Source organism: Bufo gargarizans, chromosome 2 (genome assembly GCF_014858855.1).
Source record: "Bufo gargarizans isolate SCDJY-AF-19 chromosome 2, ASM1485885v1, whole genome shotgun sequence".
NCBI classification, from domain to species: domain Eukaryota; kingdom Metazoa; phylum Chordata; class Amphibia; order Anura; family Bufonidae; genus Bufo; species Bufo gargarizans.
This window is the reverse complement of record NC_058081.1, coordinates 412001999-412015889: the sequence shown is the minus strand read 5'-3', so window position 1 is coordinate 412015889 and position 13891 is coordinate 412001999. Positions and strand designations below refer to the sequence as shown.

The 13891-nt window shown below is 43.2% G+C and overlaps 1 protein-coding gene across 3 annotated transcripts in view; it reads right to left on the bottom strand.

The window, feature by feature from the left end:
- Positions 1-13891, bottom strand: part of SPDL1 (spindle apparatus coiled-coil protein 1) — a 136640-nt gene that overhangs the window by 45080 nt on the left and 77669 nt on the right. For all 3 annotated transcript variants that reach the window (XM_044280874.1, XM_044280873.1, XM_044280875.1), the window contains one exon: positions 3810-3997. In XM_044280874.1, coding sequence (XP_044136809.1) covers positions 3810-3997 — 188 coding nt within the window. The remainder of the gene's footprint in view (positions 1-3809; positions 3998-13891) is intronic.

Below are 13891 nucleotides of genomic sequence, written 5' to 3'. Positions count from 1 at the left end.
AAAGTATCAAAAAGTGAACAGAGCCGATGGTTGAAGTGATTCTTGGTGGCCAAGGTACTAATTCTGAGGAATTGGGTGAAGGATAAGGCCCCTACTCTATTAGAGTGGGAAAGATTATTAAACAGAGCAAAGGAATTCAAGCATTTATATTAAATGTAAAGGGGAGAAACAAAGAACATAATTGGAAGATGTAGGGCTGGAGTGGAATTGATAAATAACTGATAAATAATAAAAACAAACCCACGCGGAAAAAAATCTTGTATATATGGGGATAATGGTATGTCCGTATAGAGTAGTATGAGGTAGTAGGTAACAACCTCGAATGGTGGTGGGAGTCGCCCACCGCCCCTGTGACAGCCGTGGCCTGGCTTGGGAGGGTGGGAACTGGGGGAACTTTGTTTTTCTATGGAAGGAGGGTCTATTTTGGGCGGCGTCTGTATGCCGATCGGACCGGCAGACCAATGATACAGGCTGGAAGCCTATCAATATGTATACCACCCAAATTATACACTTGAAGATGAAGATGTATATATTTATGCATTGTGTTCCTCCCTCTTGTATATATTTGTTTGTTGTTTTGTCTTAGAGAAAATCAATAAAGAAATATAAAAAACAAACAAAAAAAAATAAAAAAAAAATTGTAAAGTCATAGTGCCGTACATGTACGGCACTGCGGACATCGACAAATCACAGCACTGTACATGTACGGTGTGCTGATCGGGCAGGCCCTGGGGCTACACATGGTACAAACCGGATTCCAAAAGAGTTGGGACACTAAACAAATTATGAATAAAAACTGAATGCGAGTAAATGTATCATTTTAAAGGAAAAATACGTTGATTCAAATTTTCACGGTGTCAACAAATCCCAAAAAAGTTGGGACAAGTAGCAGTAAGAGGCTGGAAAAAGTAAATTTTAGCATAACGAAGAGCTGGAAGACCAATTAACACTAATTAGGTCAATTGGCAACATGATTGGGTATAAAAAGAGCTTCTCAGAGTGGCAGTGTCTCTCAGAAGCCAAGATGGGTAGAGGATCACCAATTCCCACAATGTTGCGCAGAAAGATAGTGGAGCAATATCAGAAAGGTGTTACCCAGCGAAAAATTGCAAAGACTTTGCATCTATCATCATCAACTGTGCATAACATCATCCGAAGATTCAGAGAATCTGGAACAATCTCTGTGCATAAGGGTTAAAGCCGTAAAACCATACTGGATGCCCGTGATCTCCGGGCCCTTAAACGACAGTGCACCACAAACAGGAATGCTACTGTAAAGGAAATCACAGAATGGGCTCAGGAATACTTCCAGAAACCATTGTCAGTGAACACAATCCACCGTGCCATCCGCTGTTGCCAGCTGAAACTCTACAGTGCAAAGAAGACGCCATTTCTAAGCAAGATCCACAAGCTCATGCGTTTTCACTGGGCCACGACTGTTCTGTGGTCACGATTCAAAGTTCTTTTTGGAAATCTGGGACGCCATGTCATCCAGACCAAAGAGGACAAGGACAACCCAAGTTGTTATCAACGCTCAGTTCAGAAGCCTGCATCTCTGACGGTATGGGATTGCATGAGTGTGTGTGGCATGGGCAGCTTGCATGTCTGGAAAGGCACCATCAATGCAGAAAAATATATTCAGGTTCTAGAACAACATATGCTCCCATCCAGACGTCATCTCTTTCAGGGAAGACCCTGCATTTTTCAACAAGATAATGCCAGACCACATTCTGCATCAATCACAACATCATGGCTGCGTAGGAGAAGGATCCGGGTACTGAAATGGCCAGTCTGCAGTCCAGATCTTTCACCTATAGAGAACATTTGGCACATCATAAAGAGGAAGGTGCAACAAAGAAGGCCCAAGACGATTGAACAGTTAGAGGCCTGTATTAGACAAGAATGGGAGAGCATTCCTATTTCTAAACTTGAGAAACTGGTCTCCTCGGTCCCCAGACGTCTGTTGAGTGTTGTAAGAAGAAGGGGAGATGCCACACAGTGGTGAAAATGGCCTTGTCCCAACTTTTTGGGGATTTGTTGACACCATGAAATTCAACATATTTTTCCCTTAAAATGGTACATTTTCTCAGTTTAAACTTTTGTTCCGTGCTTTATGTTCTATTCTGAATAAAATATTAGAAGTTGGCACCTCCACATCATTGCATTCAGTTTTTATTCACGATTTGTATAGTGTCCCAACTTTTTTGGAATCCGGTTTGTATAATCATGTTTACAGTGTGAATATTAAGTGATTATTAATTTAAACTACATATAATCCTATTGGTTTTTGTAGTCTATTATTGTCAGGAATATGGATTATTATTTACTGGCAGCCCTGCTTTTCAGTTGATTCACCTTTTGGCTTGAACACAGTCAGTGTACTTGCAAAATATGTTCCCACCCCCCAGCCATCTGATTGTCAGCTAGCAAGGGAGAAAGCCCCAGGCGTCCAGGAGGCCCCAGGTGGATAATGTCACACCTCAACCAGCCAGTTTGGAAGCAACCAAATCTGCAGGAAAACCCACAGCAGGGGGTCTCAGCTCTTGCCCAAGATCAATGATACCTCCTAGACATGTTGGCACCTACATTTCATAAGGAATTATGAAATCGCCCAGCCATTGCAGGCGCAAACCGGATACATATTTGTGTCCCTTTGGCCACGAGGAATGTGCCCATGTTCTTGGTTTGATAGAGGGATGCCAAGGAAGGGAGATATACATATCTTCCCACAGAGTCTACAGAAGAAATGTATACAGAGTCTTGTGACCTCGACGAAAGCGACGTCAAGCGGGGACGAGGTTTGGCATTAGTGACAATTATGTATATGGATTAATGTTACTCTAGAAGGGGAAGTAGACTTGGTGCTTATGAACTGCAACTAGTACATGTGACCAATGTACAGTGATGTCACTGGCCTCTTCCAACAGCTGATTAGTGGGGGTCTCCACTGTCGCACCACCGCTAATCTGATACTGATTACCGATCCTGAGGATAAGTCATAACTATCTTTTCCTGGATAACTCCTTTAAATAAATAGGTAAAAAAACATTCTGATTTAATTTACCACTTTCATGAAGTACAATGTGTCATATACAGGAGGCGGGTGCTGGCTGCAGAATTATATAGCCGCACCCGACCTATATGAGCGGTAGCTGCGATCCGTGGCAGTGGTTAGTGGCTATATGATTCTCCAACCAGCTCCCCCGACTCCAGTTGAATTTGAATGAATGAGTTCGTTAACATCATTGGTGGCGCAGTGGCCACAGCCCCTCCCCTTCTCCTGTCATTGGTGGCAGCGGCATAGGGGGGATGGAGACACTGCTACCTTCTCCTCTGTGCTGCTGAGGTTACACTGATCGCGCCGACAGCAGCACGATCCTTGTTCCCGATTCGTTATCGGCATATCTGCAAAAATCCTGAATATCGTTCCGATAATAACCATAAAACCGATAAATCGGTTGATCCCTAGTAAATATATATGGATTTAGAATGGGATGTCAAAAAAGCTCTTGGAGGTGTAATGTGTAGGTGTCCCAATCATTTTTGCACACATAGTGTATGTATATACGGACTAATACAGAAAAGGCAGTCAATCACTGATAGGACCACCCACATAGCTACTGAGCTCAGAGAGATTCAAATGAATAAAATAAAAATTATACTAATTTCCCATAAAATTACATATAAATCTGCCGAGCTACTCCTGTTCCATAACATGCTGTCTACAGATTGCACTGCATTTTTATGGTGACATGTTCTCTTCAAGCCTTAACTGAACGATTCAATATAGTGTATAATTCCATTAGTACCATCAGGTTCATATTTCATTTTGAGTTCATCCAGGCTGACACGAAGTTTCATGTTTTCACTCTGCAAAAGTTTAAGATGCCTGTCCGTGGTAAAAAGCTTCCGTTCCAGCTCCAAGACCCGCTGGCTTTCTGCTAAAGCTTTCATTCTTTGCAGAGATAATTCATCTTTAATCTTCTCCATTTCCTTACTGTAAAGAGACAGGCAAAACATAATAATAGAACTATTTCAATATGTCAAACATAACTATTAAAAAGGGGTTGTTCACCTTGGAGGGGCCTTTCGGCAGCCAGGAGAGCTGAGGAGGGAAGCACAATTACTTGTTCCCCACCGCTGGATTACGGTACTTTTTGTTCCCCCACTGCCACCTTCATTTGCTCCATCCAGTTTCCGTGCATCAACTTCCAGTATGCAGTGGGCTACGGGCCACTGTACTGACTGACCCTAGCGGCAACATGTTCCCATGAATCATATGACCCAGGCAGTCATTGGCTGCAGTGGCAGCATGACCCACTCCACACCGGAGGTTGATGCCCAAAGAGTGGCAGTGTTGGAGAGAAGGAGCTGGAACCCAGCTGTGTGGAGAAGGAAAGTATGCTTCGCTCCACCAGCGTATACCGAAAAGGGTGAAAAATCTTTGAATTCAACAAATATTATAGCACATCTATTCCAAACATAAAAAAAAAAAAAAAAAAAAAAAAAAATTATATATATATATATATATATATATATATATATATATATATATATATATATATATATATATATATATAACACAGAAAAAACTGCGGCACTCCTTGAAGTAGAAAAATGTGCAATTTATTCACACATGTCAGCAGAGACAACGTTTCGGTTCTCTCCCAGAACCTTTTTCAAGTCAAGTGAACATAAAAAGTGCATATGTGCATATATAAATACATCATCACTTAGTGCCTAATTGGTTCAACAACCAATGCAATAGCAGTGCACTCCCCATTGGGGGTAAGCTACAACTCATGTGATCAGTTCCTAAAGTTAACATTGATACCAATCTATCCTAAATACATGTAGGTGAAGTTTTTTAAAAAACTTATTTCATTGAAATCCTCGTAATTACGTATACGTGCATACAATAAAGTGAACAGTGCAATTAAAATCATGACTGTAATACCTTCTTAAAGAGAGTTATGGAGAGAAATATCGGGAGAGGCGTCTTCTCTTGTATGGAGGCTCGCGCCACTGTTCCGCGTCTGCTACTCCCCACTGCGCATGTGTCAGTCCCTCTTCCCTCGTGACGCCGTACATAACCACCCTGCGTCACATCTGGGCGGAGTCCCACATGATGACGCTTGATCGGCCGCCCCAGCACCATCCCCGCACGCACTGCGTGCGAAACTGAGCTGCGCCAGTCGCACCGAGCCGCATCACTGGTCTGTAACCGCCATCTTACATTAGGGCATTCATCTGGGCAAAATATTACAACTCTGTTTTCCCATAGTTCTTCTCCAAACCTCTAATCCGTTATAGGCAACAGTCCACATAACATTTTAAACAATGCCTACAGACAATTAAGCCACATGTATAACATGAACATGACCATAGCTTCTATTAATTCACTACATACAGTATGCGATACACATCAAATCACAGGGCTGTGAACTTGAGACTAGCTGACCATTTCTCCCGTTACCCTAAATTCAACGTTTAGCCCTTTTGGTTTCAAAGTATCTAGTCGGAAAATCCACTTAAGCTCAATTTTCTTTAATATGTTTAATCGATCCCCTCCTCTTACCAAGGGTTTAACGTGGTCAATGACCATAAATCTCAAGTCACTCTCCCTGTGATTTTTTTCTACAAAATGCTTCGATACAGGCAAATCAGTTCTTTTACTCCTAATGGACTGTCTATGGTTATTCAACCTGGTTTTTAACTCACATGTCGTTTCGCCGACATATAGCCTTTTACAAGGGCACCACAGCACATATATCACCCATGATGAGTCACAGGTGAGATAGTGCCTTATGTTAAAGATCTCTCCCGTGTCTGGATGTGCGAACCCTGATCCTTTCACCATCAGTTTGCAGTTCACACATCCAGTTCACATGCGTGCGGGGATGGTGCTGGGGCGGCCGATCAAGCGTCATCATGTGGGACTCCGCCCAGATGTGACGCAGGGTGGTTATGTACGGCGTCACGAGGGAAGAGGGACTGACACATGCGCAGTGGGGAGTAGCAGACGCGGAACAGTGGCGCGAGCCTCCATACAAGAGAAGACGCCTCTCCCGATATTTCTCTCCATAACTCTCTTTAAGAAGGTATTACAGTCATGATTTTAATTGCACTGTTCACTTTATTGTATGCACGTATACGTAATTACGAGGATTTCAATGAAATAAGTTTTTTAAAAAACTTCACCTACATGTATTTAGGATAGATTGGTATCAATGTTAACTTTAGGAACTGATCACATGAGTTGTAGCTTACCCCCAATGGGGAGTGCACTGCTATTGCATTGGTTGTTGAACCAATTAGGCACTAAGTGATGATGTATTTATATATGCACATATGCACTTTTTATGTTCACTTGACTTGAAAAAGGTTCTGGGAGAGAACCGAAACGTTGTCTCTGCTGACATGTGTGAATAAATTGCACATTTTTCTACTTCAAGGAGTGCCGCAGTTTTTTCTGTGTTATATTGCTGGTCCTGGATCGAGGGATCACTGCGGGCACCGCTACAGCTTCAGCTGCATATTAAGGAGTGCTGCCTGACCTTTTGTTATGGATATATATATATATATATATATATATATATATATATATATTAAAATAGGAGGATTTGTTAAAACTAGGTATGAGCGGACCGGTGGATGTCCACGGTCGAGGGGTTCGGCCAAACTTCAATTCAAAAGTTGGGTTCGTGTTTCGAACTTGACCACCAACAACAACCTCCATTAAAATCAATGGGGACCCGAACTATGGGGCACTAAAACGGCTGTAAAAAAGTCATATAAAGGGCTAGAGTACTGCAAAAGGCTCCAAAGTGGGCATAAAAGCAGCACAATTGACCTGCAGAGAAATGTGGATAGGGAAATGAAATAAAATGCATAAAAAAATAATAATCTTGAACCAAAAGGTGGAGGTCCAAGTGGAGTAGAAAGTTGAGGAGGCTGTGGATGTGGCGGTGTAGGTGGAAGAGGCAGTGAAGGTGGAGGAAGAAGCCAACACTTTTTTGTAAATTACGTCCGTCAAATCTGGGTCCTTTAGACATTTTTTGGGGTGTGGCCGGTATATTTCTCTACTCTGCCAATATAAGACATAATCTTGAGCCAGGAGGTGGAGGTCCGAGTGAAGAAAGAGGGGGTTGCGGAGGTGTAGGTAGAAGAGGCGGAGGAGAAAGCCAACAGTTTTTTTTTTTTTTTCATGTGTCCGTCAATTCTGTGTCAGGTTGCTAGGGGTCACGGAGTGACAGTTTGTTGCTTGTAAGTACTGGGTTAAAACTAGGTAAAAATGTTTGTTTCATTCTAAGATCTCATACATCTCCTATCTGGGGACTATATTTTTCATTTTTTTTCTCCTACTACAGTAAAACAGATGCCAAAGGGGCGTTCTAAATTTTAAAATTGCCAGTGTCAAAGACATACTCCACATTAGAATTTCCCCTCCTACATCAGTTAGATGGATGCCAAAGGGGTGTTTTTGATTTATTTTTCATTTTTGTTTTTTGTTACTGTAGGCCCGAAAACATTGGGAAATGGCGAAGAGAATGCACAAAGTGAGCTGGAGTATAACAATGGCTGGTGAGAGGGGTAGAGAGGCTGTCCCAGATGGGGCGGGACAGACGGCACACTTTGGCAACAGGACGTACGAGTGAGAAGAGGCATGGCCAAAAGTGGGCGTGCACCAGGCAGGTGGTGTTATGCAGATTGGGCACCTGAAGAGAAGCATTTTGGTGAAGGCAGAGCGGCGGACAGATGATCTCCCTGTTTTGTCAGAGCGACATGCTTCCTGGAATGGGGCTGGGGCCTGGAAGCTATCGCCTTGTGACGTGTTCCGCTTCGGCGAACTCTTTTCAGGTTATCTGCTCTCTGCTTTTATGATGTGATCACCTGTAGTATTTTTATTTCTCAGTTTAATATCTCCTAGGTCCCCTATCTGGCTTTTTTTTAGGACAGAGAGTGAAAAAGATTTGCTCTGTAATTTCTACTCTAATAAGGATTGTCTGTGTATGTGACTTTGTTCGCCGTTCGCCATACCTGCAAACAGCTCTGCGGGCAAGGCCAGGTCTCCCTTTTTTTCTCCTCCGCTCTGGAGGGGTCAAGGTTGGGACAAGTGGGGCAGCTGCAGATAATACAATTGCTGAGATGATCTGTAGTATCTTATCTTCTCAGTTTATTATGTCCTATTAAAAGAATTTCGCCTCCTACAACCGTCAAACAGATGAAGGGGTGTTGTTAATTATAAAAAAAAAATATAAAATAAATTAATGACTAACCCCTTAAGGACCAAGCTAATTTTCAGCCTTATTTCACCTTAAAGGACCAGGCCATTTGTTTTGCCAATCTGACCACTGTCACTTTAAGTGCTGATAACTTTAAAACGCTTTGACTTATCCAGGCCGTTCTGAGATTGTTTTTTCGTCACATATTGTACTTCATGACACTGGTAAAATGAAGTAAAAAAAATAAAAATTCTTGCACAAAATACCTAATTTACCCAAAATTTGGAAAAATTAGCAAATTTTAAAGTTGTAATACAGGGATGTCAAACTCGTGTCCCTCCAGCTGTTGCAAAACTACAACTCCCATCATCCCTGGGCATACTACAGCTATCAGGGAATGATGGGAGTTGTAGTTTTGCAACATCTGGAGGGCCATGAGTTTGACATCCATGCTGTAATACATTGTAATACTCCCAAAAATTGTAATGACATTACATTCCCCATATGTCTACTGCATGTTTGAATTATTTTGGGAATTATATTTTAATTTTTTGGGGATGTTACAAGGCTTAGAAGCTCAGAAGCAAATCTTGAAATTTTTCAGAAATCCAATTTTTAGGGACCACTACAGGTCTGAAGTCACTTTGCAAAGCTTACATAATAGAAACCACCCAAAAATGACTCCATTCTATAAATTACACCCCTCAAGGTATTCAAAACTGATTTTACAAACTTTGTTAACCCTTTAGGTGTTGCACAAGAGTTATTGGCAAATGGGGATGAAATTTGAGAATTTCATTTTTTTTGGCCAAAATTTCCATTTTAACCCATTTTTTCCACTAACAAAGCAAGGGTTAACAGCCAAACAAGACCGTATCTTTATTGCCCCGACTCTGCCGTTTACTGAAACACCCCATATGTGGCCGTAAACTACTGTACGGCCACACAGCGGGGCGTGGAGTGAAAGGTGCGCCGTTTGGTTTTTGGAAGCCAGATTTTGCTGGACTGGTTTATTTACTCCATGTCCCATTTGAAGCCCCCTGATGCACCCCTAGAGTAGAAACTCCATAAAAGTGACCCCATCTAAGAAACTACACCCCTCAAGGTATTCAAAACTGATTTTACAAACTTTGTTAACCCTTTAGGTGTTGCACAAGATTTAATGGAAAATAGAGATACAATTTCCAAATTTCACTTTTTTGGCAGATTTTCCATTTTAATATATTTTTTCCAGTTACAAAGCAAGGGTTAACAGCCAAACAAAACTCATTATTTATGGCCCTAATTCTGTAGTTTACAGAAACACCCCATATGTGGTTGTAAACTGCTGTACGGGTACACGGCAGGGCGCAGAAGGAAAGGAATGCCATACGGTTTTTGGAAGGCAGACTTTGCTGGACTGGTTTTTTTGACACCATGTCCCACTTGAAGCCCCCCTGATGCACCCCTAGAGTAGAAACTCCCAAAAAGTGACCCCATTTTAGAAACTACAGGATAGGGTGGCAGTTTTGTTGGTACTAGTTTAGGGTACATATGATTTTTGGTTGCTCTATATTACACTTTTTTTGCGGCAAGGTAACAAGAAATAGCTTTTTTGGCACTTTTTTTTGTTTTGTTATTTACAACATTCATCTGACAGGTTAGATCATGTGGTAATTGTCACGGACGCAGGCGATGTCACAGACGCGGCGATACCTAATAAGTATACAATTTTTTTTATTTATGTAAGTTTTACACAGTGATTTCATTTTTAAAACCCCAAAAAGTTTTAGTGTCTCCATAGTCTAAGAGCCATAGTTTTTTCAGTTTTTGGGCGATTATCTTAAGTAGGGTCTCATTTTTTGCGGGATGAGATGACTGTTTGATTGGCACTATTTTGGGGTGCATATGACTTTTTGATCGCTTGCTATTACACTTTTTGTGACATAAGATGACAAAAAAAAAAAAATGTTTTTTTTTTTTTACGGTGGTCACCTGAGGGGTTAGGTCATGTGATATTTTTATAGAGCCGCGGCGATACATAAATTTAAAAAAAGTATACATATTAGGTAAGTTTTACACAATGATTTCATTTTTGAAACAAAAAAAAATAAAAAATCATGGTTTTAGTGTTTCCATAGTCTAAGAGCCATAGTTTTTTCAGATTTTGGGCGATTATCTTGGGTAGGGTACGATTTTTGCAGGATGAGATGAAGGTTTGATTGGTGCTATTTTGGGGTGCATATGACTTTTTGATCGCTTGCTATTACACTTTTTGTGATGTAAGGTGACAAAAAATTGTTTATTTAGCTTTGTTATTTTTTTTATTTTAGGGGTTAGGTCATGTGATATTATAGAGCTGGTCGATACGGACGTGGCGATACCAAATGTGTATATTTGTTTTTATTTATGTAAGTTTAACACAATAATATTTTTTAAACAAAACAAAAAAATAAAATAAAAATCAAGTTATAGTGTCCCCATAGTTTTTTTTTATTTTTTGGGCCATTGTCTCATGTAGGGGCTAATTTTTTGCGGGATGAGGTGACTGTTTGATTGGTATTATTTCGGCGTACATGCAACTTTTTTAATAACTTTTATTACCTTTTTTGGGAAGGAAGGTGGGCAAAATTTCAATTTCCTGATAGTTTTTATCTTTTTATTGCGTTACTTTCCCCGCACGGTGAACGTAACATGATCGTTTTATAGATCAGGTCTTTACGGACGCGGCAATACCTAATATGTGTAGTGTATTTTATTTTTATTCAGTGATAAATGTTTTTTTTTTAGCTTTCATTTGTTTGACCCAGACCCACTTGGTTATTGAAGAGCCAGTGGGTCTGATGTCTGTATAATACAGTACCCTATATAGTGCATTGTCCTGTATTTTACTTGCACTTTGTCTGAACAGATCTATGCCTTTAGCATAGATCTGTTCAGCAGCATGGACAGCAGGATGCCTTAGAAGGCGTCCTGTTGCCATGGGAACCTTCCTCATCTGCCACAACTGAGCAGACGGGGAAGGAGGGGAGCTCCCTCCCTCTGCAATGTGCTGACAATCTAGTATAAACCACTGACCACCAATGAAAATTCAAGAGGCGGTGGGCGGGGGATCGCGGTCCCGCCTGCAAATCCCCCACACGCCGCAGACATAAAATCATTCAGGGTTGCGGGGGGGGAGAATATTTGCAGCGATCCGGTTTGCAGCGATCGCAGATACGGGGGGGGGGGGGTGTCACAGGACCCCCCTCGGCATTGATCCTGGGTCCCTGGCTGTGTGTAACAGCCAGGTACTCATCGCTGTCAACATGTCTGCAGACATGGTGACAGTTTAATGCCATGACGAGTATACTCGTCATGGAGCTCTAAGTATCAGTGCTTCATGACGAATATACTCGTCATAGGTCCTTAACGTGTTACCAGACACACTCCACCAAAGAATTTCCTCTCCCACATTAGTTGGATGGATGCAAAATGGGTCGTGTCTGATTACAATTCTTAATGTTTGTTTTTGGGGGGAAGAGAGACCCAGAAGTTAAATGGGGCAGATCCGTCAGTCAGTACGTGTGGACACATACTGTTCCACCATGTAGCTGAAACGCTGCCTCCTGCTAAGACAGTCCGTATCAGATGGTAGTGCTGTATATTGTAGCATGCACAAAGCTTTTCCACATTTCACTTCCCTTCTGAGGTGCCGATGGTGCCCCCTGCTGCATTGGCAACTTCAACCGCCTCCTCAGTCTTATGCTTCCACTGAGCTCCTCCTCAGTCTTATACTTTCACTGAGCTCCTGATGGTAAGGTGGGAGTGCCATCAGTAGCGTGTCTACCAGTGTTCGCTTGTACCCATGTATCTTCCGTTCACACTCCAGTGATGTAAGGACGGCGGTAAGAATGAGGGCAACTTTGTGGCTGTTGCGCAGGCATTGCAGCATGTACTTGCTCGTATGCGACTGCTTGATAAAGACCAACTGAGGTCGAAACGTCGCTGTATACTGGCTGCTTGAGTGAATAAATCACCACTATTTTCATCATTTACCGGCGAGTGCTGCAGATTTTTGAATTGTCTGGATGAGTTGGGACCCCCAGCCAGGATCCCTATCTGTGCGCACCATTTGGCTTGTAAGCCATTTCCTGGTCAGTACCCAAATGAGTGGGATGAGTAGTGCTGCCAACCCCTGAATTTCCTCCTCCAATACTGTGACCTGGCTGGACAGTTGGGTACCTGGCCGCTGTTGGTGCAGGAACCCACCCACTGAGTCACCTATAGACGATTGGCCTGGTAACCATGGGAATGATCCCTATTCCTCCTCCGCCTGTGATACATCATCATCCATCAGCGCCTGAAGCATTTTTTCAAGGACAAAGAAATGGGATAGTAAGGCTGATGACGGCATCATCCACACTGGCCATGTTGATTGAGTATTCGAAGTAGCGCAGCACAATACACACGTCCCGCATGGAGGCCCACTCTGTGGTGGTGAAATGGTGCTAGTCCACAGAGCCACTCACCAGTGCGTGCTGCAGCTGAAACGTCACCATCATCTGCTGCTGCTCGCACAGTCTTTCCAGCATGTGTAAGGTGGAGTTCCACCTTGTGAGTACATCGCATACGAAGCGGTGAGCAGGAAGGCCGAAGTTAGGCTGCAGCGCAGACAGGCAAGCAGCAGCAGGGCGAGAATGCAGTAAGCACGCACATACGGCCCTCACTTTCTGCAGCAGCTCTGACATAATCAGGGTCATTTTTCAGGAACCTCTGCACCAAGTTCAGCACATGCGTCAGGAAAGGGATGTGCATGAAACTGGCTTGGCCCAGAGCTGCTACGACATTTCGGCCGTTGTTGCACACCACCAGGCTTGGCTTAAGGCTCAGCGGCACCAACCACTATTCAGTCTGTTCTTCCATGCTTTCCCACTGCTTCGGCGCGGTGTGGGGGTCTTCCACCCAAACATACTAGTTTCAGAACAGCCTCATGTCATTTCCCCCTGGCTGTGCTGAAGTTGGTGGTGCAGGTGTTGCGCTGACTTGATGAGGTGGTGGTAGAGGTAGGAACCGGAGGAGGAGGCGGCACAGAGAAACGTCCAGCAAACCTCGGTCCAAACCACTGTCCGCCTCAGGCACAGCCGCCACTACATTTGCCCAATGGGCAGTTAGGGACATATAACGTCCCTTCCCATACTTACTGGTCTACATGTCGGCGGTTATGTGGACCTTGCCACTGATGGCGCACACCTGATTTTTTTTTTCTGCCACTTGTTCGTGCAGGGCAGGGCAGGGATGGAAAAGTACTGGCAGCTGGGAACCACGGACCGTGGAACAGCTATCTTCATGACGTTTTTAAAACTCTGTCTCCACCGGATGGAACGCAGCATTTCTGAAATGTTGGCATTCAGGGCCAGTGCTTGCGGGTGGGTAAGGGGGTACTTCCTCTTTCTCTCCAGTGTTTGGGGGGGGGGGGATGGACAGCTGAACGCTTCCATGGGACAGTGTGGAGATGCTTGGAGACTATGACAGAGGTTGCGGTGTTGCCGCCACATCCTGTTTGCGGGATGGCAGGTGCCACTGTCGCTCCAGAGGGGGAGGAAGTGGGAGAGACCACAGCAGAGGAGCGAGCAGGAGAAGCCTCTAATCTTTTGTGGTTCTTGAGGTATCTACTACACTGCAGCTCGTGCTTTGCAGTTAGATGC